This window comes from Loxodonta africana, chromosome 18 (assembly GCF_030014295.1).
Source record: "Loxodonta africana isolate mLoxAfr1 chromosome 18, mLoxAfr1.hap2, whole genome shotgun sequence".
In the NCBI taxonomy this organism is placed as follows: domain Eukaryota; kingdom Metazoa; phylum Chordata; class Mammalia; order Proboscidea; family Elephantidae; genus Loxodonta; species Loxodonta africana.
The window spans coordinates 33626272-33651143 of NC_087359.1; the positions used below are offsets into that span (position 1 = coordinate 33626272).

Here is a 24872-nt window from a genome sequence, read left to right on the forward strand (position 1 = left end):
CAGAGGTGTGCTTTTGGTTTTTTCTTTAAAACAGAGTACTTTGTATTCTGGGAGAATTGGGTTCAGGTGCATCCATTAGATTCTTTTGGAACATGTTTAGAGATGGGTTAGTTTTTAGTTTTAAAAAGAAGATGATGAGTGAAAATAGGCAGCTGTAGAGGAAGCCCTATTGGTGTAGATCTCAGCAGAATGGAGGTGTTAAGCTAACTGTAAAGGGAAATAAAGGTTACTTCTTGAGGCTTAGCCAAGGTCACCCAGATAGTTTGAGTTTTTAGGCCCCTGGTTAATACTAATCTCCATGTCCAATGTTCTCTCTCTTTTTTTTTATTGTTGTAAAAGTGTATATAATACATTTGCTAATCGAATGTTCTCTCAATGAAATTAATAGTTAAAGAAAAAAGCCATAAATATCTTACGAAACAAAAATGAATCAGCTTCACGAATATCCTATCTCCTCCCAGCTCTGTGACATTTTCAGCTGAATACAATGAAAAGGACATGTTTTGTCCACCTTAACCCTCTCTGACACAGAAAAATAAGCCTGAACATAGAACACAAAATACAGTTCAAAAGATACTTGGAGCTTTTGCACCCTGAGTAATGAAAGTCAACAAGGGGAGGGATGGCTGCAGTGATGGAAGGTTGTTTATATTTGGCGGATTCAGCCTGCCTCATGTGTTGGAGGAAGCAGCAGCCCTCAGAGCCCTGGCCGCCAGGTGGGGAGGAACAGGCTGCTGTCGCCCTGGAGTGTTGGCTCCCACGCTGTGAGTCAGGATTGCATAAGAGAACTCAGCAATGCTCTCCAAGGCAATGCCAGTGATGCTTTGCAGATGCCCTACAACCTTCAGAAATCAGAGACAGATGTCTTCTTATTAAATCATCTCAACATGCTTTAGTGCGCACACGCGCACACGCACGCACACACACACACAGAGTTTGGATGCTGTCTCAAGCCAAATGTATATTTTTTAGTTTCTCTGAACTTTGGGGAAAGATTAAATCCAGATTCCAGCGTTTGCCAATGGCTAAATTACATTAGGATACTTTTGTCCTGATAGCGTTAGCATGGAAACATTCTGCTAGATATTCCCTCTGCTCAGATAAGTTTGGTGAAATATGAGAGGGGTACCTGGGTCTTGACATTTTCTCTCTTTGGGAGGAGACACTTACTAGACTGTAACGTTAACAGTGGGTCATCATCATAAAGGGAAACAAACAAGATGAACTTGGGCACCCATTTCCAATTTCACTTAGAGGAAAATTGGAGAAAACTTTTCAGTTCTACCCTAGTTTTCCCCTTCCCAAATCCTGCTCATTTATCCTCATCCTGGTTCTTGGCACTTATCTTTTGTAGGTTGTCTTCTGTTTACCTGTTGGGGGAATGCTGTCTATTACATTAATTCTGACCATGCTGGTCTTGTTCAGTGGTGCGTACCTGGCTCCAGCACTCGTGGTTTTGGATGAAAGCACTTGCTGCAATGATTCCTACTGCCAAAAGCATGAAGTCTTCCTTCACTGACATGAACTTTTCCCTGAGTGATTAAAACCGTATTAATTTTGGAGCTATAATGAGACTTGATCTTCCAAATTCTAGGGTCATGGAACTTCAACTATGAATTAATGTTGGTCATCTTCAATTTTTTAGACTGGGATTAAAACATTAGCCTTGTATCTGGATGGTTTACAGGCCTTTTGTTGTTCCATCTGCCTCCCTAACAATGTAAGACCTTACCAGTCCGACTTTATACTAATCAAACACATTTGTCCAAGTTGCAACCCTGTGACTGGCTTTTTTTTTTTTCCTAAGTGGCTATAAAAGCAGTCTAGTAATGGCGTAATGGCAAGTCATAAGCAGCTATAAAAGAAGAACTAGGAAAGAACATGTTAGTTACTTGAACTAATTTAAATTTAAAGGTAAAAGCCTTAAAGGTTTTGCTGATTGGGCTCAGTCATCTACATCCAAGAAACACATTGGAAATTAATGAACCAGGTAACCTATGCAGGTTATCTACGGACTGAATGGTTTGCCAGGTTAATTCCATTCTCCAAGGTCTTGTCCACCACTCTGTTTCTGAAAGGAGCCTACCCAATGGGAATTGCCTTACCCTTGTAGCTGACTGGGTGTGGAGTTCTCAATTGAAGCCCTCAACAGACTCTCATATATGGGTTCATGCAGAAGATAGACCAGGTCAAGCAATGTCAGGCAAGTTGCATGCAGCTGTGTGGCTGGGACCAAACAGCCATTGTATCCTAGATGGAGTATGGACATGGTAAGAAGCATTAAGTGGATCTTCTCTGATCATAACCACAGTTGTCATGTGACATAAAGCCGTTAAGATGGTATTGTATACTTTCTGCTTGCTACGTTCTACTACGTTACGTGCCATCAAGTCAATTCTGACTCATAGTGACCCTATAGGGTAAAGAAATCTCCATCTAAGTATATATACAATTATATTTGTTTGCTCCCCTCTTATCCTGTCCCTCTCCACAAAATGAACTCTTTGATCCTGCGATAAGGGAGTGTCTAGTTATTCCAGGTAGAAGCCAGCTGGTGAAACCTCAGCCTCTTTCCCTGACAAGTACCAGTGAACACCTCCCTCAGCCATCCGGAGATATCATCGGACTTTCCGCTGTTCCTCATTGGCAGGTTCTGCCCACTGCCACCAAGCCCCTAGGCACATTTTTTATTGCCGTCTATGGAAGATTCAAACCCATATCCCCTGACACACTTAATAAAGTACCTAAAACCTCTAGGAGCATCTCCACATATGCCAGCGGAGTGGGTAGATTGACTTGGAAGTTCAGGGACTTCAAGACATCAAGCTCTGACTCCAGGAGTTCTTCTTTTGTGTGTTGGTACCCTAGAGCCTGGAGGAAATTCAGGACTGTAACATTGCTGATTATCTGAGCAAAGAAAAACAAAAAAGATCACACATGTTGGCATTGTATACGCAGCCCATGCCGTCACTTCCAGTCTTTTGGTAATTCCCCCTTCCACTCTGCTTACCACATAGAATTATTTGCAGTTTCCCAAACCCCACCATGCTCTCCCTCTCCCAACCTTCACATTTGCTGTCTCCTATATGTGGATCTTCCTCCCTTTCCTCCCACTGCTCTTTGTTTTCCCTAACTCCTTTTTCTCTTAGGATCCACCCATCCCTTGCTTCATTTACACTCTTCGCCTGTGTGTCTTCTCCCATTAGATAATTCATTGAGACCACAGACAGTATTTTTCTGTTTGTAGCCATGGCATCTAGTGCAATATCTGACCATAGAAGACAATAAATACCTGTTGAATGAATGGTATTTTACCGTACAGCATTAGTAATGTGGAGACACTTTATCCTTTTTAAATGTAATAGTTTGCCTTTAATACTGATAGGTACGTCGGCAATTCAGGTACCTTATGTAAACTGTCCTTGAGCCCAAGGGGAGGGAAGGTTACTTGTATGAATGATGGCATCTGTCCAGCAATTATACTTTGGGAACAGAACTTCAGGCTATTTAATAAGTGCCTCTCTGTGACTTTGATTGTGTGTGTGTGCGTGTGTGTGTGCCTGTGCGCACGTGCACATGTTTTGGAGGCATGCTTAGGAAACATAATTGCACTCTGGAATTTCCACTAGAATAAAATCACCTAGCCTAGCCTAGGAGTAGATTTCTCACAGCCACCTTAGGATGGACTGGTTTCTTCCTAACACCTAGGTGCCCATGAGCAACCTGAGCTCCTTACTTTGTAGTGGAAGGAAAGTTTGCTGGCCAGCTGAACGCATGACACAAGGCGCAGGATAAACTTGTTGAAAAGCTGCTCTTTCAGAGCCCTCCAGTTCTGAGGCTCTGTCTTCTCATCTCTCAGCTGGAGTGTGGCTTGTCTGCAGATGTTCTCTGCCTGCTTGACCATAAACCTATAAGAAAGAGAAGGGGAGAGTAAACAGTCTACACTCAAACTAAAAGGAGGTTGTGCTTCAAACTCTGCTATAGCTTATCATCTCTAGTATCAATTGCTGGCTAAGAAATTTGCATGTAAAAAAAGGAGGATGCAAAACCAGAACTCCAGTTAAGGGGCAACTAGTACTTTCCCAAGATTTGGATACATTAGCCTTATGCTCAGGGCTTTACCTTTCTAGGATTTCTACAGCCTGGTAGCTGACAGATTTCTCCAGACACCATTGTTCAGACAGGAGAAAAACAAACTCTGCCAAAACAGGAAAGAAGAACCTAATTCACAAGATGCAACCAAAACCACTCTGCGAACTCTTGGCATTGTGTAAAAGCCATGGTGGGGCCAAAGGAAGAGGGTCAGGAGGTGAGAAAGATGAGACTGAAACAACCAAAACTGAGTTTAGTCCTCTTTGCTGCCAACAGGCAGATCAGAGACATGAAAAGGAGGCTGACTGAGTGGCAAAGATAAGGGCTTACCAAGCCCCTTCAGTGTCCCTTAGGCCTTCCTGTGGGTTTCAGCCGATAAAAGGCCTGGCCAGTTACACACAAACATACCTAGCTGGTCTAGTTGGCCTCTACACCATGCTGGGAGCCACCAGGTCCAAGGGGGATTCTTGGATGGATGAAAAACCTAACCCCTATATTCTGTTTTCAGTGGAATGTTGGCAGGAACGGAAAGGTCCCTCCTGGAGCTTCAGTATTCTTTATGACACTGTTTGTTTAGTAACCACCCTCTGGAGAACTCCCATTGCTTTACAAACACGATTCACCTTACAGCTGGACACCATCTCTCTACCACTAGTTTGTTGGGTAAATCTGTGGTCGCTGAGCCTCTCCCCAGGAGCAAGTTTGTTACTGTGAAGTGGCTTGTTTTGAAGAAACATCCCCAAAATCAGGGAACATAGCCTAATTTGGGGGAAAGAAATCATTGGGAAAGTGGGAAGGGCAAGATAACTTGGCAAGATTTTAGGTTGCCTCTGTTTCTCTTTGAAAGAACAGCCCCAGATAGAATTCTATTTAGCTTTCAATATCATTTTCATTAGAGCGTGGAAATAAGGGTAAATGTCAGTCCTCAACAAAGAAAGCTCCCGCAGACCTAGGAACTTTTAGCATTGATCAGCAAAGAATTATGTTTACAGTAGTCGAATTACCATATGTCTGCAGAGAAAATCTAACTTGCTTGGAAGAAAAAAAACTATAAAAATATCAAGCTAGCACTGAACAGTTTAACAATCTATTCAACACACATTACACATAGATATGTGTACAAAACCTAATTGCTACAGAGATCACAGCTCTGCTAGCAATGCCCGATGCCGAAGAGAATTAGTGTGAGCAATTCAGCAAAATACTCTAGATGACCTAACTAGCTCCATCTCTCTCCTTCCTTTCATTGTTCATTTCTTGAAAGCCTAGCTTACACTTACTTGCTGCTTGCACTTCATCATTCACTCCCTCATTTTCTGCACTTTGGTGTCTGCCTTTCTCAACTTGCTGAAATTATCTCAAAGGTCAATAAATACATCCAGATTGTTAAATAGCATGGCCTTTTTGCAATCCTCATTTCTGTTAATATCCTTGAAGCATTTGAAACTGCTGACCATCATCCATGAAACTCTCCCAAAGGTTTCGTGGTTCTGTTCCTCTCTCTTCAACCACTCCTTTTATTTCCTTCACCACTCTTTCCTACTCCGGTTCCTTGAACACAAAATGTTTCCCAAGGAACGGTTCTTGACCTGCTTCTCTCTTCTCCCTCCAGGAACTCATCATCTGCCACAGTTTCAGCAATCATTATGGTGATGAGTCCCAAACCTCTACTTCTAACCCACTTTTTAAACAGCCCACTGGAGACTTTCCTCTAGGTGTTCTGCCAGCACCTTAAACTCAGTAGCTCCCAAACCACAATGGCTATCTGTCCAAACGAAGATCAAGTTTCCTACCCAAATGTCCATCAATTAGTGAATATAGCAACATCGTGGTATATCCATATAATGGAATACTACTCAGCAATGAGAAGTAACTGTTGATACAGGCAATAATGTGGATTTCAAAGGAATTATGCTAAGTGAAAGAAAGAAGACAACAAAACAGTACATAGAGTATGATTCTACTTATACAAAATTCTAGAAAATGCAAACTAATTTATAGAGACAGAAAGCTGATCGTTGGTTGCTTGGGAGAAGGGTGGGGAAGAGTGGAATTGCAAAGAGGCACAAGGAAGCTCTAGGAATCATGAATATGTTCACTATCTTGATTGTGGTGATGGTTTTGTGGGTGTATACATATGTCAAGACATAAAATTATACACTATAAACACATACAGTTTATTGTATACCAATTATGCCTCAATACAGTTGTTAAAAGTAAAAAAAAAAATCAAGTTTCCTTTTATTTTTTCAATGTGTGCATATTGTGTTTCTCTTAATGACACCACTATACTCCCCATCTCGGCTCTACCCTTTGGCATAGTCATATTGGTTTTCTTCACTTCTTAAATTCATCTATTGTAGAACTATGGATTTTATCTTTGAAATGTTTTTAACACATCTTCCCTTGCCATTCCCTCTGCCCTGTCACCTAGATTACTGACACACACTCCACTGGTCTACCTACTTCCTTTCTCTCTCTAGTTTAATCCATCCTTTACATTGCTGCCAAAATAATTTTTCTTAAACAAAATTTACATTCATATCACTCTCTTATTCAAAAACCTTCAATCCCTTCTTGTTTCCCTACAAAACCAAGTATAAGTCCCTTACCCTGGCATTCACAGTTCCACACAGAATGTCCTCAAACTACTTTTCTGATCTTAATTTCAACTACTCTTCCACACACTCTGACCAACCTGGACTTCACTGTACCCATACTCACCCTAAGCTTCTCTATCGCCATAGCTTTACTCATGCTAGTCCCTTTTGGTTGCAATACTGTCCACCTCCTCCACCTTCACCAATCCAAATATCCTTCCTTCAAGGTCTACCTTAAAAGGATTCCTGGAGGACTCCATTAATTGGTTAATGTGCTTGGCTGCTAACTGAAAGCTTGGAAGTTCAAGTCCACCCAGAGGTACCTTGGAAGAAAGACCTGGCAATCCAGGTCTGAAAAATCAGCCACTGAAAAACTCTATGGGGTGCAATTCTACTCTGACACATATGGGGTGGCCATGAGTCAGGATTGCTACCTTATCCCATCCTTCTTTTAATCCCCGTAAAAGCTTGTTTTATCTCTTAGGCCACTTATATCACCATATTTGTACCTAGTCATTTGCTTATTTGTCCTAATATCCCCCCCCCAAAGGATTGCACGTACTTTGAAAACAAGGACTGTATTACGGTTTTCTACCTGAAAACAAACTGAACCTATCGCCATTGAGTCAATTCTGACTCTTAGTAACCCTATAGGACAGAGTAGAACTGCCCCATAAGGTTTCCAAAGAGCAGCTGATGGATTGGAACTGCCGACCTTTTGATTAGCAGCCAAAGGCTTAACCACTGAAGCAGTGCCAATTAGTACTCTACACATGTTGAAGAAATCAAGGGTAGGGTAATGCTGTGTCTTGTTCACTGTATCCCAGCACCTGGTATTTAGTAAGTACTAACAAAAATTCATTCAACTCGACGGCACTGGGTAACAAAAATTATTGAATGAATAAAGTAGACCGAATCTCAAGGTTGGTGCGTCAAGCCAGATGCCTCAGTCCCCCGTGAACCCGGTTCCCCGGTCCTGCATCCACACCCACGATCCGGGTCTCCCTGAAGCTGCCCCTCCGGCCCACAGCCGCCTGCACTGCTTGCTCATTCTGCTGGGCCAAGTGGAGCAGAGCGTCTTCGATGGTCTCTGTGGCAACAGCTCCAAAGTGAAAGTCGCTGAGAGAAACCAGGCTTCGCCTCACGGATCCATCCATTTTCAAGTGCCTTTTTGGGCTCCTGAACCGTTCACCGGATCCATAAGTTGGTCCCCTTAGCTTCTCTCCAGAGTCTTCTGCCACACCCTGGATTTCTCGTCCGCTTCCAGTGTGCTCGTCCTCGCCTCAAGTCTGAGGAAAACCCAACTTCCCACCACAGCCTCGAGCCCTCCACAGACTTTTCCCGCCCCAACGGCCGCGGACCGCTCGGCCAATCACAAAGCCACTTCTCACTGCCCCTCCCCTTATGGCTAAGGCAGAGAAAGGAAACGCAGACTACAAGTCCCAGAGGCCCCTGCGGCGCCCAAGGACTACTATTCCCAGAGATCCCCGCGGCTCAGGACTGTGTAAAGACACTGCAGCAAGATGGAGGCGTCCGGACCTGGTGACTCTCATGATGCTAAGAGTGGAAAGGGCCCGTTGGCTCAGCGCATCGACCCAACTCGGGAGAAGCTGACTCCCGCGCAGCTGCAATTCATGCATCAGGTGCAACTCGCCCAGTGGCAGAAGACGCTGCCACAGCGGCGGACCCGGAACATCGTGACAGGCCTGGGTATCGGGGCCCTGGTGCTTGCTATTTGTATCCAATCACCCTGTAGACTCCGGTAGACGGCGGTTGAGGGCAGGGGAAGGGGATCAGAAGCATGTAGGAGGGCAGCGTGAGGATGGTAGAAAGAGCTTGGGGTGTGAAGTTCTTGTCCACTTCTAAATGAACAACGGTGGGCCAAGCGTTTAATGTTTGGGTAAAATGGGATTAATACTTTGTGTGTGAATCAAATGAGATGGTGTGTGGTGTGTAGTTATCACTTTGCCATTTCTTATATGCTCTTTTAATACGATTTATTAATAACGGAGTTGGGTTTAGGGTTCAGAAGCAGCGGAGGCGGGCGGGAATCACTGATTCCGGAGAATGGGAGCGTTACAAGGGTGGGTGGAGCAAGTCTAGGAAAAGGGAGTGTGCATATTCCAAGTGGTTTCCTCAACCCATCTCCCAGATGGTTATACCTTCTACTCGGTGTCCCAAGAGGGTTTCCTAGATGAGCTAGAGGACGAGGCCAAAGCTGCCCGAGCCCGAGCCCTGGCAAGAGCATCAGGCCCCTGATCCAGATGGGCACTGCGCATCCCCAGCCAGTTGGAGCCCCTTCACGAGACAGATGATGCTCCATGATCCTGTAGAAAATGACGACTACTCACAGCACTGCTGGCCTTACTAACCTTGTACCATAATTGAGCCCAAGAAGCAAGGACTAATGCATTTGGCCATCATGAAAGACACATTGCCCACCCCATGCTCACTGTGTGCAGTGACCAAGCCCTTCTTGTAGTTTGTTCCCTTGTTGGACGAGTGAGCAATCCTGACTTAAGAGCTCTGACTTGTTTACCCCCTTTACACCTCAGGGGCGTGACTGTTATGGGAGTGGGAGGTGGCAGCTCTAGCAGTGCTGGACCCTGAAGTGGGAATGATGGGGTCAAGTTGAGAGTAATAAACTGAGTCATCTCTCCTGGAGCCAAGTGAGTGTGGTGGGGCTGAGAGACTGCATGGCACTTCATGAGCTGGAAAGCTCCACAGGCTGTAGCTGTGGCAGTAGCATTGCCCCAGGGAGCCGTAAATGTTTAACCAGAATTACTTTTTCCGTGAGATCTTTCCACCTGATTTAAGGGAGAGATCACGGCGGGTCACTGGGCTGTTTGAGACTGAACCATGTCTGGGGACAAGGAAGGTCACTCTCTGTCCTCCATGGCCAAAAACAACACATGCTTTACTTCATTTTTCCTCTCTACTGCCTTTCCCACACCTAGAGAGACAGGTGGATGAAGGACAAGCAGTCTTCATTCTTTTAACTTCTACTGGGGCCTGCCTATGCAGGCCTAGGGCGGAGTCTAGAGGTGATCTTGGCCTGGTCAAGTGGATCATGACCTTGTAGTTTCCTCATGAACTGCTAGCAGGCAGCCAGAAGGCTAAGCAGCTTCCACCCCCACCTCTCGTGAGAGGAAAGTTCCTTCTAATGTCTCCCCTGCCTCACCCCACAAGGCTTTGCCCCCAGCTCCTACAGCATGACAGATACAATTCAGAGTCATGGTTTCCAGCATTTTTATTGGCTGCTGCTGTGTGTGAGAACACCCAGTTGGGAGTAGGCCCTCTAGAAGCATCTGGGCTTTGGTGAGATTGCTTAGTGGTTGACCCCTGTCTTCTACACACAGCAAACAGCCTCCTGTCTGACTCTTCCCTAGAATGGGCCCACACTCTCCATGTCCCCTGGCCTTCCATCCCCTAAGTGCTGGGACTGGGATCTTCCTTGCTGAGTTGTGTCAGTCAGAAAAGCAGCAGGTTCTGTGAGCATGAGCTCCATGGTACGCCCTGGTGTAGAGGAGACATTTGGCTTCTGTTCTGAATTCACTGGAGGGAAAAGAAAAACACTGAAGAAACCTCCGGGGTGGGAGGAGGGTGAAGCTGCAGCCAGTTACCATTCCCTGGGCTCTCCCTCCCTTGGGCCCGCCCTCACCATCCTGCCAACATCCCCGGCGAATGTCACCCCCTTGCTTGCCCGCTGCTCCTGGGAGCCGGTGCTGCTGCCACTCAGAGAGTTCCTTCGCATGATGCCTGGGAGCAGGACAGGGGAGGGAGAGCACTAAATGAGGAAAGGGGCCATGGGGAGAGAGGGGCTAGTCCCCCAAACCAAGGGGCAGATCCCTGGGGCCTGGAAGAAAGCCAACTTGGTAGAGAGGGGCTGGGGGAAAGATGGGAGCTGAGCTGCTGCCATCTCACCAGGGCCTGGAGGTTCAGAGCGCTGCAGGCTGTTGCGACGCGAGGTGGGGAAGCTGCCCTTGGAGAGGCGCCGTTGGCGGCTGGACAGCATGGCGGCAGGGGCCACTATACCCGGTGGGGGCTGCTTCCCGAGCCGACTGTACAAGTCCTCAATTTCCTTTTTCTGCAGTGTCTGTAGAGCTTCCACCTCTGACAAGTGCCTGAGGATGGTCAGGGGCATGAGAAGGGAGCACACATCTTGTACTCAAGTCTGCCTCCTGCTCCAGCCTCCCCAGACTCACTTTTGCTGAAGACTCTGAAGCTCAGCCCAGAACTCCTCATCCTCCCCACTGCTCTCTGAGTCCTCACTGCTCAGACACAGGCTACTGTAGGAGTAGCTCATCCACACGGGGCTGGGATGGCTCAGGGGAGGGGGGCTGCCCCCTCCTTGGGGCTCCTTTCCATCGCCCCCTTCCTCCTCCTCAACTCCAGCCCCTAGGCCCTCAGTGGCACGGTCACTCTCAGCCAGAGCCTCCCTGGTCTCTGGCCCGCCTCCAGCACTGTCCTCTGTGTCTGAGCTCTCCAAGGCCAGCTGAGGGGTTGGAGGGTTCAGAGCACCAGAGAGTGTTGGGGATGTTGGCTGCAGGGGAGGAGGCTCAGCTGGCTCCTTGGATGAAGTCACTTGGAAACGCCCAACAAGCTGGGGTTTTCCCTCTGTAGAGAGAGACAGGAGGAGGCACGGAGGAAGAAAATCAGTGGCAGATATAAAATAGGGTGAGGACGATGGACAGAGGAACGTCAGTGGTCAGAAGCCTCACCTTCAGAGATGGGTGCCAGTCTGGCTTCACCCAGGAATGGCCGAGCAGGATTTGGGGAGGCCTACAAAGTATGGGTCAATGAGGAAGGAAATGTCCAGAATGGAGCCTCCCTAATCATCATCCTTGGCTTCTTACTCACCTCACTCTCCATCTCAGCTGTGAGGGGCAGAGGGCTCTTCTGGTCACACGGAGCAAGGGAAGGGGGAGAGGGCAGGCTGGGGAGGGTCCCAGGAGGGGCTGAAGGAGACTGGGAAATGAGCCCAGGTGAGGGGGATAGCAAGGACTGGGCCATGGTCATCACAGCCAGCGAGAAGGCACTAGCCAGAGAGAGGAGAGGGGCTGCTGTGGTGGATGGGAGAGGGGGAAGGGAGGGACTTGGAGGAAAGGAAGGGGGGTTAGGAGTGAGCTGGGAACAACTGGGAGAGGATGTGGGTGGAGAACTTGGGGGGAGAGAGCTCTGGGGAAACTGAGAGGATGGGATTGGAAACTGGGATGCACTTGAGGAGAGTGGAAGTGGAGAAGAGCTGGAGGGGTATGGAGGGGGATATGAGAAGACCTGGGAAGAAATGAGGGGGAATGGGGAGGGGCTGGGACGACATGGGAGAGAAGTGATGGGGAAGATGGGACCTGGGAAAAGAGGAGTTCCAGGGCAAAAAGGGTTTCCAGGAGGCAGGGAGGTTCCAGGAGAAGATGGGGAGGTGGAGAAGACTGCCCAGCTCCTCTGCTCCAGGGAGGTACTGCTCTGGGGCTCTGCTCAAAAGGAGGGCACACTGAAATTCCAGATCTCCATTCCTCATGCCTTTCCCAGGCAAACCCCTGAGAAAACCCCAAGGACTGGGGTGAGCAGGAGCAGAACTCAATACATACCACTAGAAAGGTCTGTGAGGGGCCCCGGAAGGACAGGCAGTGGTGCTGGCTCCTCCTGAGGGACAGAAACAGCCTACAGTCACAGTGGGGAAGAACAAGTCTCGGATGGGAGGTTTCCAGCTGGGGTTCTTAAGCTAGAACCCATGAACCTCTAGGAACCCATGGAGGAGTTTCAGCGCATTCATACATGTATGTGCTGAAGTATTTAGAGGTTAAGGGGCATGACGTCTGCTACTTACTCTCAGATGGTTCCGAAAAAAATAGTATGTATACATACATATAGAGAGAGGAGAGAAAAAGAATGATAAAGCTCATGTGGCAAAATAGCAGTTGGTGAATCTGGACAAAAGGTATCTAGGAATTCATTGTACAATTTTTGCAACTTTTTTGTAAATCTGAAATTATTTCCAAATAGTTAAAAGAAAAGCATGTATTGAACACATTTTTTTAGAACAAGAGTCTGTGGCGATCATCAGATTCTCAGATGGGGTCCATGACCCAAAAAAAAGCTTAAGAACTGTAGTTTTAGAGTCCCTGAGATGAAAAGGAGCTAGATCCAAGGGTGCTGTGGAGGGCAGAGAGTAGGTAACTCTGGAGCAGAGAGTCCATTACCCCTGGAGGTGCCCAGAGGGTCTGACCTGGGAGCCCAGAGTGTCCTCAACAGCCTCCACAGGACCAGTGTCTCTCCTCAACAGGGTCTCCACTCGCTGGATAATCTCCCGAATGCGGTTCAGGAATCCATCTCTCTCCGAGGGTAGAATGAACTCATTATACACCTGGCAAAGGTAAGTGGGACAGGAGGGAGTGCTCAGTTACCCCATTCAGCCCTCCCCCTACCTCTTGATCTTTAAAAACCAACCCTTCACACCACTGCTTCTGTCAACCACCAGCCTAAAACAAATATTTGTAAGTACCTACTGTGCCAGGCACTGTGTGGTGTAAGGAGAAATACAGCTTTGAGGAAAGGAGCTAACGTCCGTAGAAGGCATGTATGTGCCAGATGCTTTACATATACTACCACATTTAGCACCAACAACCTTCTGGGGTTGGCATTAAAATCCCCATTTTTACTAAGATAATTAGTCAAGGTGGTTAAATTTAATCTGCCCAAGATCACAGGATTTAAACTCGGGTCTCTGAGTCTAAAGCCAACCTGAGTTCTATCCACTATACTACTGTTGCCACACAAGCTTTTGAACACAATTCCTGCTTACAAATTATACGACACAGGCCCACATGTACACACAGCCCACAAAGTTAAGTAAAAACAAGACAATAAATGGTAAATGCCACATTTAATTCTACAAACACTAACTGAGCACCTACTATGTGCCAGGCATTGTGCTACATACTGTGGGTAATACAGGGAAGCATGGAATAAGGTCCTAGCTGTCAGGAAGCCCCAAATCTAGTAGAAGAGACAAGTAGATACATAACTCAACATACTGCAAGTCAGTCCATGATAGGTAAGGTGTTCATGAGGTATAGATAAAAATGTTATTCCAGAGAAGGAGCAAGTCATAGCACCCTGGGGAAATGGGGGAAGCTGGGACAGCTTCTCAAAGGAAGTCCTTGGAGCTGAGTTTTGGAGGATGAGTAAGAAAAGCAACCCTTTATTAAAGACATACCATGTGTGGACTCTTCTAATAAATTACCTCATTTCATCCTCAGGCCATCTTGCAAAATAAATATTATCACCTGCATTTTACTGATGAGCAACTGAGATTCGGAGGGGTTGAGAAACTTGTCCAAGTTCACTGAGTTAGTAAATAAGAGCTGGAATTTGAACTCAGGTCTTATGTGAAAGCCCACCTTTTCCTCTGTTTCACACTATTCATCAGGAAGAGAAGGGCAGTCTAAGCAGAGAGAAGAGCATGAGCAATAGCTTTGATATGTGAAAGGGCATGGCACATTCGTGAAATAGTGAGGACTTGAGTATAGCTGAGAGTGCTGTGAATTTTAAAGGCCACGCTCCAGAATGTGGACCTTTTTCCTAATCACAGGTAGCCACTGAAGACTTTGAGGCAAAAAGCTACAAGATAAGATCTAAGTCTCAGGAGAACTCTGCTGCAGAGGAGTAGAGGGTGGGCTGGTAAGGGGAGAGAAGAGGGCAATGGACCCTGGGTTCAGGGGTGGGGTCACTTGGGCTGCGTGGGATCTGAGGAGTCTTGAAAGCCCAGTAGAGAAGGCTCTTAGAGTGAGAGACCCCTGAGCTGATGGAGGCAGAGAGAGAAAAGCACCCAGCCTCTTGGGAGGACCATTCGGAAACCAGTGTGGCTGGAGTGAAGCTCTGGAAGGGTCAAGTGGCTTGGTGGAAGGTGATAAGCCTTGTGTAGCAGGTGATATTTTGTCTTTGTCCTGCATACAAGGTGAATGACATGATGAAGGAGATGCTCAGAGAGAGTTCCTGAAGCCTGCCTGACATCTTTCCCATATCCTTCCCTACTTTACACCAGAGGCTGCCATCCACGCCCCTAGTCCACTGAAACTGCTCTCACACAAAGACCTTCTTCTAACAAAAGCCAGTGTGGTCTTGCCTCAGGCTTTACCCTATGTCACCTCCTTGAAACTCTCTCCTCACTCAGTTTTTACTAACATCTTTCAGGGCTCCTCCTACATCTCTGGCACCATCTCTGTGTCCTTCAATGACCTACCCCCACCCCCTCCGCTTCCCACTCTGAGACAGGGGGTATCCATTGAGATGCACTCTCAGGCCCTCTATAGTCTGGCTTAGCAGGCCCAATCTGTGTGCTGACTACTCTTAAATCCACCTCTCAGCCATGCCTGACCCATCTCCCCCTCCCAGGAAGGATTTTATCTTGGCTGTCCCTCATCACTCAAGCTCATCATGACCCCTAAACAAACCTACTTTCGTTTCCAACTTTCTCACTCCTTTGGTAGCCTACTATTAGCCCAGTTCCTTCAAGCTGTCAGTTGCCCTTGACATCCCCTTTCCCTCACTCCCCATCATATCAATTTAGCAAATATTTATTGAGCATCTATTATGTGCATTGTACTATGTCAATAGGTTGCTGGATTACAGAGTAACTTATTTTCCCGGAACAACTCTCAGATTCACTCCTTCTCTTCCTCCTACCATAGTCTATTATCTCCTTGGACCACATATGGCTTTTTGAGTCTACCGCCCAGCTGGACTTCCTACCCCCCAACTCCTCCCACATCACATGGCAGAATGGTCTTCTTAAAATGTATTCTCACCGTGTTACACTCTGCTTGACTCTCAAGACCTTCTGTATTCTGGGCCCACTCTACCTGCCCAGCCTTGTTTCCCATGATTCTTGTATAGGAACACTTGCTTCCCGTGACATTTGTCTCCCCGTGAAACCCTCCCAGCCCCGTATTCTAAGTCATTCCCTACTTCCCATGCCTTTGCTTATGCTGTGCCTCCAGGAAGATATGTCCTCTCCACTGCCTTCCTTACCCATCTGTCCCACTCCTTTATCCTGCTGCCCCCAGCCCATCCTTTTCTTAGAGACATAGTACATGTTTAGCATGCACCTCACACATAGGGGAAACCCTGGTGGTATAGTGGTTAAGTGCTACGGCTGCTAACCAAGAGGTCGGCAGTTCAAATCCTCTAGGTGCTTCTTGGAAACTCTATGGGGCAGTTCTACTCTGTCCTACAGGGTCGCTATGAGTCGGAATCAACTCGACGGCAGTGGGTTTGGTTTTTTAGGTTTTCACACATAGCACTTGTGTATACCTGTCTGTGTTAGTCTCAAATTGCCAGCTGGGAGCCAAACCTCCCTAGATAAACAGAAATCTCACCAAGAAGAAGGGCAGCAGCTTCTTTAGTATCACTGTCCTGAGAGTCAACCACTGCTTCAAAAACTCTACTGTCTGGCTCGGGGGGTTTCAACACCAGGGGACATCAACATGGGACTTTTGTTCCAGACACAAACATTCTGTCCCCCTCACCATGGCAGCTGCGATCTCCTCTGGGCTGTCCCCATCCAGATCAAATCGGAAGGTCACCATCTTGCTGTTGTGTGTCTGTAGCTGGCACTCAACCACTCTGTCATTCTGGTCTAAGACCTTCAGATTCAAAGTGAGCAGAGGGGAGGAGGTCAAGTCCTTGTCCTCACCTCATGTCCCCGCCCCACTCCAGCCAAATGACAGTGGCCAGATTGGGATTGGAGAGAAGCAGACTCCATCCCCAAATTCTGGCATTAGAAACTGGCTCTTGGGTACCCATATCATACATTGCTCTTTTCCTTTTCCAGCTGACCTCCCCTATCCCCTGGCAGTTCCCTCCTGGACCTTCTAGGCTCCTCCTCATCTCCTGTACCCCTTCCTTACATTAGTGACCCGCAGCCGGGATCGGGGTCTGCGGCGGAGATTTCTCCCTGGAGGTCTCCTCATCCTTCCCGACCCTTCTCCCATGTCATTAAGGTCTGATGCTGCATCAGAGGCATAGCTGGAAAAGAGAAATGAGAGAAGGGTAATGTCAGAGAGGACAGTGGACCCCAGAAGCACCATCTCTAGCTCCCCAACTCATACCAGAACATACCTGTCCCCGGGGGCAAAGTCACTGCCAGGGCTAGAACGTGCAATGGATAGAGCAAAAGCCTGAAACAGGATAAGGGTTCATGAGGTCAGGGGAAGATAACTGTTGGGATTTAGGGAGATGGTTTCAAGGATGCTGGGTACTAGGGAAGATGAGGACAAAAGTGGTGGATTTTCAGGGATATGGGCCAGATCATGGGGTTGGGTTTTACAAGAAGGGAGAAAGGTCATAGACTTGGAATGGCTGGGAGACCCCCATGTGACCCGCTCTCACCGAGGGCAGGCGGAGATGGGACTCAGCGGGGCTGGATGGCACCCCCCCAGGGGGCTGAAGGGCAGGGTCTGAGGCATCCAGGAAGCCAGAGGAGCTGAGGTAGCCATCAGTCTCACAATCCGCTGGTGGGGGAGGGAGGAGGATCAAAAAAGGGGAAATAAAGGGAAATAGTGGCATAGGAGGGGGCTTGCCTGAGCAAGGAGGGGCCTGGAGTTGTGGGAGGATTCTTTCACAGAGGGAACTTCCAGGCTAAAGGTGGAAGGCAGGGTAAGTGACAAATGCTGCTGGGGTGAACTTCTGGGTGGAGGGTAGAGGTCAAGGGTTCTGGGACCCAGGTACTGAGGTCAAGGGTGACTTACAGGTGGTAGATGAGTAGCTGGCATGGCGAAGGAGGAAGGGCTGGTGCTGGTCTGCCTCAGGCTCCTCGGGCTCAGGGGGAAAGGCACTGGGGGGGCCAGGAACCATGGGGACAGTTGCTGGTGGGGGTCCTGGTGGGGGTGGGAGGGCCTCCAACCCTCGAGCTTTGCGAAGCTTCTCACGCTTCCGCTGTATTGCAGCAACCCGCTCACGTACTGCTCGGGCCACTGGTTGGTAATCAGCTTCGCAGACCAAGCCCAGAGCCACCTGGAGTTGGGGGGAGGGGTTTGAGGAGCACAGGTTGGGAACCCTCTCAGAGATCCATAAGGATACCTCCTTCGGGTCTCCAGGGTGGAAGGGAACCAACATTTATTGATTATCCACTGTGTCCATTAACTGGCAATTCTCTAAAAAAAAAAAAAAAAGCAATTCTCTACGTTATCATTATTGTTAAATTCTCCCAATAACCTTCTGAGGCAGGTCTTATCAGCACCGTTTTTGAGATAAGTAACAAAGCGACCTGTTCATGGTTATACAGTAGTAAGTCAGTGGTTCTTAATGGGGTGAGGGGAAGGGAGGGAAATTTTTTGCCCCCTAAGAGATATCTGGCAATATCTGGAGACATTTTTAGTTGCCGTAACTAGAGGGGGTTGCTAATGACATCTAGTAACTAGAGGCCAGGGTGCTGCTCAACATCCTACAATGCACAGGACAGTCCCCCAAAATTTACCAAAAATTACCCCACCCAAAATAATGCCAAGGCCGAGAATCCCTGCAGGATTTGATCTCAGGTCTGGTTTGATCTGGGCTATGGAGATCTGTTCTTATGCCACATTTCAAACATATTCTCAGGTTGATCTACCATAGATGATCTCCACCATTTCAACTGCCATTATTCTATGGAGAATCTCATACTCCCTCCCTTCCCTCCTCAGGCCTTCCCAAACCACCCCCAAGCTTCTCACCACCCCACCCCCCATCTTCTACCTCCCATGAATGGCTCTCCTGGTCTACCATCTTCCATTCATCCCCTCAATAATTTCAATACGAGCTTTACTGGGTGTGTAAAGGTGGTGGGACAGGGTGATCTCACTTGAAATCTGAATGACTTGAGTTCAAATCCAGCCCTAACACTTACTTGCTATGTAACCTTGGACAAGATGGTCAACCTCCCTGAACTTTCTTTCTTCATCAATAAATTGAGATAAAATTACCCACCATCCAGGCTGGTAACAATCAAATGTTTGCAAAAGTGCTTTAAGCCATGTACCCATGAGGGCTATTAATGAGCTCCTACCATGTGCCAAGCACTGTCAGAGAGAGATAAATTAAAACAAAACAAAACACAGTCTCTGCCTCAAGGAGTTTAAGGTCTAGTAGAGGAGAAAGACATGACTGTAGGGACAGATGATGGTGGATGCTGTAATGGAAGACCTGCTGAAGTGGAAAGAAGCATTTCATTTTGACTCTAGAGGGGAAACCCAAATCCGTTGCCCTGGAGTGTATTCCGTCTCACAACCACCCTGTAGGACAGAGTAGAATCGCCCCATATGGTTTCCAAGGAGCTGGTGAATTCAAACTGCAGACCTCTTGGTTAGCAGCTGATCTCTTAACCACTGGACCACAGGGGCTCCTGTAGAGGGGAAGGCTTCCTGAAATTGGTAGTTCTGAGCATGGAGAAGGAGAGAGATAAAGGCGAGAAAGAGAGAGAAAAATGGATGGCAGGGAAGAGTATTCCAGAAAAACGGATCAGGCAGAGCAAAAGCAGGCAGGTTGGAGGGGCCCAGACCTTGTTCTGGAAAAGGAGATCTTCAAGGTGTCGGGAACACTGGGTGTGTGTGCGGGGTGTGTTAAGGCGGGAGAGGCAGGGAGACACCTGCAGCAGATGCCCGGACAGGTGGGTTGGACCCCTCTTCCAACACCCTGTCTCACTGGCCCCTCCCGTAGGGGCCCACGTGCCCCGCCCCTCACACGCCCAGCCTCAGTACAGTCCGCTGTCTTCTCACCATCTCCTGCGCCACCTCCTCGGCCGCGTCCCGGCCCAGCTGGAAGAGGAACTCAATGGCCTGGTTGTCCCGCGGCCGACCCCCTCGCCGCGCGTCCTCCATGCGCAGCCAGAGCTTGAGGCCTGGCTTCTCGCCGTCGTCCTCCTCCGCCAGCTCCACGTGTACGCCGCGCTCCTCGCGGAAAAAGGCGTGAGCCAGGAGGTCCTGGATTGTGAACCTGAGGGCCGAGCCGGGTGAGCCGAGCCCCTCGCCGTGGCCCGCGACCTCGCCTCGCCCCTCCACCCTACCTCTCGTTCTTATCCGTGCGGATGCAGCCTTCAATGATCTCCTTCACCTCTGGCATCTTCACCTTGTAGAAGCTGTTGGGCTTTGTGCCCTGGGGGAGTGGAGCTGCGTGAAGCCTGCTGCCCCCTGCGCCCCACTTCTCTGCTAGACAGCCTACACCCGCCTGAGGCTGCAGCCCCTGCAGTGGTGACTGCTACTGGGAGACTGGATTTCAAATCCCAATCCCTCCACGTTTTGGCAGTGACCTTGAACGAGGCTCCCGCTGAGCCTGTTTTCTCATTTATGAAACGCAGGGCAAAACATTTGCCCTGCTCACCTCGCGGGGCAGCTGGAAAGATCTGTTGAGACTGGCTGTGAACCCATTCGTAAACTCCGGGAAATGCTACACGTATCGTTATTCTAAATAGCTTGTAGTGGAGAGGGGCGTGTGTGCACCTAATACCCTTCAGTGTTCAGCAGGGCATCTTTCTGTCTCGCCTGTTTTCACTAAGGGGAAAGGCATTTCACTAAGGGGAAGGGGTGGTACGGCAGGACAATGGGAAGGGGATCTGAAATTCCCTCTCCTCCCCCACCTCCTCTCACCGAAGTGACCTTGCGGTAGATTTGCGCGGCATTCTGGCACTCGGAGTACGGGTACTCCGAGGTAGCCATCTCCAGCATACACATGCCGAACGCGTACACGTCCACGGCCTCATCGTACTTTTCCTCGTACATCTCGGGGGCCATGAACTCCGGGGTCCCTGCAGGGTCCACAGCAGGGATCAGGCTGCAGGGCCTCCCTTCTGGTGTGTCCCTCCTCTTAGGCACATCTTTGGACTAAGTAGCCCGGGACACAAGTGACTCGCCCTCCCCCACAGAATGTGGGGGGGGGTGCCATGGCTCTCCCCCGCTTCCCCGTGGTCTCAGCTCCTCGGATCTGGAAGGACTGTGCGGGGGTGGGGTCCCTAGGCTCTCCTCTGGCGCGGGGGAGGTAGGAATGGCGAGAACCCTCCTAGAGGACGCACCAATGACGCTCTTGGCGAAGGAGGCACGCTTGAGCGTAGCCAGGCCCAGGTCCCCAATCTTGACCGAGCCCGAGGGGCCAGTGATAAAGACATTGTCACATTTGAGATCCCGGTGCAGTATGGGGGGAACCCGGGAGTGTAGGAAATGAAGCCCCCGCAGGATTTGACGGCTCCAGCGCTGAAGGACTCGTGGCTTCATCTCGCGGAACCTCCTCAGGTACCTGGGGGAGGGCGCATAGGCAGAGTCGAAGCAGGGATGTATATGCGGGGGAGGGGCCCTCACTGGCACCCCGCCCTCGCCCCACCCCCGCCGCCGCATCTTGGAGTTTTCTCTTAGCCCAGGTCCGCGTCAGCACCCGGAGAAACTGAGTCAGGAGTGTGGGATAGGTAGACACTAGGCTACCAAACCGGCAGGGAGGTAAGTTTGCAGAAAGGGCCGTGGCCAAGGTGCTATGCCGCCCGGAAGGGATGACTAAGTGCCCCGAGCGCGGGGGATCGCTTCGCAGAGGAAATAACTTTTGTGTTGCGCCTTGAAGGATGAGTAGGAGTTCAAGGGTGAAAGGGGGAAGGGATGGAGACTTTCCAGGCAGACGAGACACTGTGTTCAAAGTCACGGGGACAGCCAGTGAGTGGGGAGGGTGGGAGGACATGCCGGGAATTCGGGTTGTCTGGAACTGAGGCTGAAAATGACCAGGTTAGTTGAGTGTGGACTTTATCCCCAGAGCGGTGGTAAGGATAGGATGGCTGGAAGGAGGCAGAGTAGAGTAGGCACAAGCCCTTTAGGGGGCTGCTGCTGGGCTCCAGGCTAGCTAGGTGGGAGATGTTAAGGAGACGGACAGTGGGGGTGGGGGGATGCACAGCCTGGAAGGAGAGGAGTAGTCTGGGGAGAAGCCCAAGATTTTTGCTGGAGTGCTAAGTGGAAGTTACCATTCACTGAGGCAGGGGCACAGGAGGGGTAGGTGGAAGATGGTGAGCCCAGTTTGGACCTGGATGTGCAGAATTTGAGGAAGCTGGGAAGAGTTAGGAAGCAGTGGGGACACTTCCCAGGCCTCCCCCTGCCAGGCGCAGAGCTCACGTCTTGAGCGTGCCCGAGGTCATGAGTTCGGTGACCAGCACGATGCAAACCTGGCCCCTCAGCACTGACTTCCACGAGTCATAGAAGCGAACGATGTTGGGGTGCTGCAGTCCCTTGAGCATCTCCACCTCCTCCGAGAAACGCTGACGCTCAGCCCGAGACAGCTTCCGAGTCTGTGGGATGGGGGAGGGAGTCACCTCAGGCCCAGGACACCCACGGGGTCCCATGGGCCAGGGCTGGGAGAGAGGTGAGGATTGGAGCAGACAGATGCTTCTGGGTCAGTGGGATTGCTAGCCCAAAGGGTTCAGACCCCGAACTCTGGTTCAGCCCCATCTGGCGGCTACAGGGACACACCCACCCTGGACCCCCGCTGCACACAAGCACCTTTATGCAGCAGAGACCCGGAGGCCCAGAGCTCAATAGCGCCTTTGTGGCGGCTGGGGAGGCCGGGGGCGGGAGGGGGCGCCCAGGGGCTGGCAGCCGGCAGGCAGCAAGCCGGCAGCGGGCAGGCGGCAGGCAGGGAATTGGGGCCTGGAAGGGGGTTGGCCCCAGAACTTGGGAACTGCTAGATCCAGACAGGAGGTGGGAGGGCTCCGGAGGGAGGTATAAAGAAAAGGAGAAAGGATCCAGAACCAGGTGCCAGGAGACTCCTCCCCTAATGGCTGTCCTGTCCCCTCTCATCCTTAAGTTTGGCTGCCTCTCCAGGCTGGGCCTGGAGCCTGGGGTGTGGCACTGGCAGGCACAAGGGGTGAGCCCCATGCCAGGGCCAGTGAGGGGGGGGCCTTCCACTGTCTCCATCCCCCAATCCCAAGCAGGGCCCAGAATTGTCTGGGTTCTTCCCACTCATAGGCTGAGTGGTAGCCTGGGAGGAAGGTCCGGAAGATCAATATCTCCCCCAAAGCCCATGAGGCTAAGCACCTTTGGGTCTGGGAAAGGAGAGCCCAGGTAGGCAGTGGGATGAGGAGGACTAGACTCAGTCCAGGGCTGGGGCTCACTGCCCCCCCTCCCAGGTCTGACTGCCCCAGAAGGGGTCTGAGAGGGACCCATTTTGCCACAATTCCCCTAAATCTTCAAGAGGTGGAGAGGATGCTGCCCCAACTCCTGGCCAACCTCCCAGTCTCCTGATTTGCAAAGACCTGGGGGAATGAGCAGAAGGACCAGGGTCACACCGAAGGTCTCAGGACTTAAGGAAAAGGGGGAGGAAGAGATAGTGGGTTGGGCTGCAAGAAATTGGTGGAGCCAGGCCCCCAGATCGAACTGGCTCCTCCATTTCTCATCCTTTTCCCCCACCTCTCAGGGTTGAGTATGGAGACTTTCAAGTGGGAACGTTCATGCCCATGGGGAAGCCACAGCACACAACCTGCCTCAGTTGCTCCTTCTGCAGCCCAGAATCAGCCAGGTTCATAGATCATCAAAGCAAGGGGAGCCGGGATGTCTGGACATTTGACTGCAAAAATATATCCCTCCCTTGCGGCTGCCCCCGGGGTCTCCCATCCCAAGACGCGCAAAGGATCCCATCCCGAGGTGTACCGAGGGGGCACCCAGCCGCACCTGCAGCTCACACCAGGCCACCTCCACCGTGGTGTCCGTGTCCAGCCCTCGATACACAGTCTTGAAGGAGCCACGTCCAATCTCGATGTCAAACTTGAGGTATCGACCGTCTGGGGACGTCGCCACAGCCTGTGTCTCCGTGTCCTCCTTCTCCTCCAGCTCCCGCCGCCGCTCTCGGGCTGTGACTTCGGGGAGCCTCGGTGGCTCCCCAGACCCCAGGACTCCTGCGGAGCCCGCGAGTTCGGAAGCAGAGTCTGCAGCCTTCACCGGGGCTCCCCCGGTGCACATGCCCTCGGGGGGCTCTTCGGAGTTGGGCGCTGGGCTCCTCACCGGGCAGGCACCAGTAGAGTCCGGAGGACTTGGGGGCTCCGGAACAGATGAGGCTGGCTGGGACCAAGAGCTCAGCAGCCCCAAGTCGACTGAGCTGCGGCGGCTGAGGCGGGAAGAACGGGGCCGGGGCTCAGCCTTCCCGGAGAAGCGGCGCGCCCGGCGAGGAGGGGGCCCGAGGCGGGGCTGCCCCACGGCGGCGAGAGGCGGTGGGGGCTGCAGGGCCAGGTCGGCCTCGGTCTGGGACATCGGGACCGCTGTCTCCTGGGCCGACGGGGCCAGCATGGGGAAGGGCCAGGCGCCGCAGGGTGGCAAGCCGGGCGGCTGGCGAGGAGACGGCCTGACAGGAGGACTGCCCGGTGCGCAGGGATCGCGCTGAGCGGCTGGGGCCCCAGCCCCAGGCTCGACTGCCAGGCGGCCCCGCCCCCGCCCCGCCCCGCCCCCTGGAGCTCGGAGCCTCCGGCTCTCCCGCCCCAGCTTGGGGCAGACAGCTTGGCTCCCGCTGCGCAGCCCCTCACCTCTGCCGACGCCCCGCCCCGACCTCCGCCCCGCCTCTCGGCACCCGGCGGCGCACTGACTTCAGTCTCCTTCCGAGACCGGAGCTGGGTCAGGGAGTGATGGCCTCCCGCACTCTGAGTGCGCAAAAATGCTTTTGCGTTGGGGAGGCGGGACACTTGCGACAGGGAGGGGAAATGTGACTGCGGTCCCCCGGCCTTAGAGGGGGGTACTTAAGGGAAGGCTACCACATTCCTGCGCACCCCAGATAAGGCAGCACCTAATCGTCCGGAGAGGCCCCAGGCCGACCATACAGAGGTCAGTGGCGGTCTGCTTTCTCCAACGACGCCACTGTCCACCCAGGCTGCACAGGGACACGCCCCTCCCTCAAACGCAGAGCCGGGTGTCACGGACACACAGACACACACAGAGACACACACAAAACCTTGGCCGCAGCCTGGCGCTAGCCAAAGAAGCTGTTTTTGCTCTGTGGGCTCTCTTTCCTCCCCTTGTTTGCCAAAGTCTCCAATAAACCAAAGTCCACATCCGTTTTACCCCCTCTCAGCTCCCCTTGACCACAACTACCGCACCCAGACCAGATGGGTGGAGGGAGGGGCTTCAGAGTTCAGGACTTTCTTGGGGGAGATGGGGAGTCATTAAGTGACTCCAATTCCAGAACAGAAAGCCATCT

The 24872-nt window shown here is 50.8% G+C and overlaps 3 protein-coding genes across 4 annotated transcripts; 1 reads left to right on the forward strand and 2 right to left on the reverse strand.

The window, feature by feature from the left end:
* Window positions 1–530: 530 nt before the first annotated feature.
* Window positions 531–8269, reverse strand: CNTD1 (cyclin N-terminal domain containing 1). The gene is made up of 7 exons (XM_003414258.4): window positions 7681–8269; window positions 4123–4198; window positions 3737–3908; window positions 2745–2907; window positions 2106–2250; window positions 1436–1532; window positions 531–842 (listed from the first exon to the last, which is right to left on the reverse strand). Exons 1-7 carry the CDS (start codon window positions 7847–7849, stop codon window positions 672–674), a joined length of 993 nt encoding a protein of 330 aa, XP_003414306.1. The 5' UTR covers window positions 7850–8269; the 3' UTR covers window positions 531–671.
* LOC100674533 (cytochrome c oxidase assembly factor 3 homolog, mitochondrial) lies at window positions 8181–9356 on the forward strand. Its single transcript, XM_003414257.4, has 2 exons — window positions 8181–8429; window positions 8845–9356. Exons 1-2 carry the CDS (start codon window positions 8216–8218, stop codon window positions 8949–8951), a joined length of 321 nt encoding a protein of 106 aa, XP_003414305.1. The 5' UTR covers window positions 8181–8215; the 3' UTR covers window positions 8952–9356.
* Window positions 9349–23971, reverse strand: WNK4 (WNK lysine deficient protein kinase 4). Of its 2 annotated transcripts, XM_023553723.2 has the most exons (18): window positions 23360–23971; window positions 21809–21981; window positions 20734–20954; window positions 20312–20469; window positions 19732–19820; window positions 19445–19661; window positions 17441–17705; window positions 17082–17203; window positions 16812–16870; window positions 16601–16718; window positions 16220–16336; window positions 12919–13056; window positions 12281–12335; window positions 11553–12166; window positions 11414–11474; window positions 10898–11309; window positions 10617–10816; window positions 9349–10451 (listed from the first exon to the last, which is right to left on the reverse strand). In XM_023553723.2, exons 1-18 carry the CDS (start codon window positions 23969–23971, stop codon window positions 10312–10314), a joined length of 3771 nt encoding a protein of 1256 aa, XP_023409491.2. In that variant the 3' UTR covers window positions 9349–10311. The 2 variants fall into 2 exon arrangements, with proteins under 2 accessions (XP_023409491.2, XP_064126370.1); XM_064270300.1 differs by lacking the exons at window positions 19732–19820; window positions 21809–21981; window positions 23360–23971 and having other exon boundaries at window positions 20734–20912.
* Window positions 23972–24872: the final 901 nt, after the last annotated feature.

Bases quoted from the DNA above. Each gene is read 5' to 3' on its own strand.
- CNTD1 (XM_003414258.4), bottom strand. From the start codon at position 7,849: ATGGATGGATCCGTGAGGCGAAGCCTGGTTTCTCTCAGCGACTTTCAC. The intron at 4,199-7,680 runs GTGTGGATGCAG...CTGTTTTGGCAG, and splicing joins CAGGGAGACCCGGATCGTGG to AGTTTGTTTTTCTCCTGTCT. The intron at 2,908-3,736 runs GTAAGGAGCTCA...TTCTTTGCTCAG, and splicing joins AACTTTCCTTCCACTACAAA to ATAATCAGCAATGTTACAGT.
- WNK4 (XM_023553723.2), bottom strand. From the start codon at position 23,971: ATGCTGGCCCCGTCGGCCCAGGAGACAGCGGTCCCGATGTCCCAGACC. The intron at 19,662-19,731 runs GTAGGGTGGAGG...CTCGGCCCTCAG, and splicing joins CGCACGGATAAGAACGAGAG to GTTCACAATCCAGGACCTCC. The intron at 10,817-10,897 runs GTGAGTCTGGGG...GACCATCCTCAG, and splicing joins CTTCAGAGTCTTCAGCAAAA to GCACTTGTCAGAGGTGGAAG.
- LOC100674533 (XM_003414257.4), top strand. From the start codon at position 8,216: ATGGAGGCGTCCGGACCTGGTGACTCTCATGATGCTAAGAGTGGAAAG. The intron at 8,430-8,844 runs GTATCCAATCAC...CCCATCTCCCAG, and splicing joins GGCCCTGGTGCTTGCTATTT to ATGGTTATACCTTCTACTCG.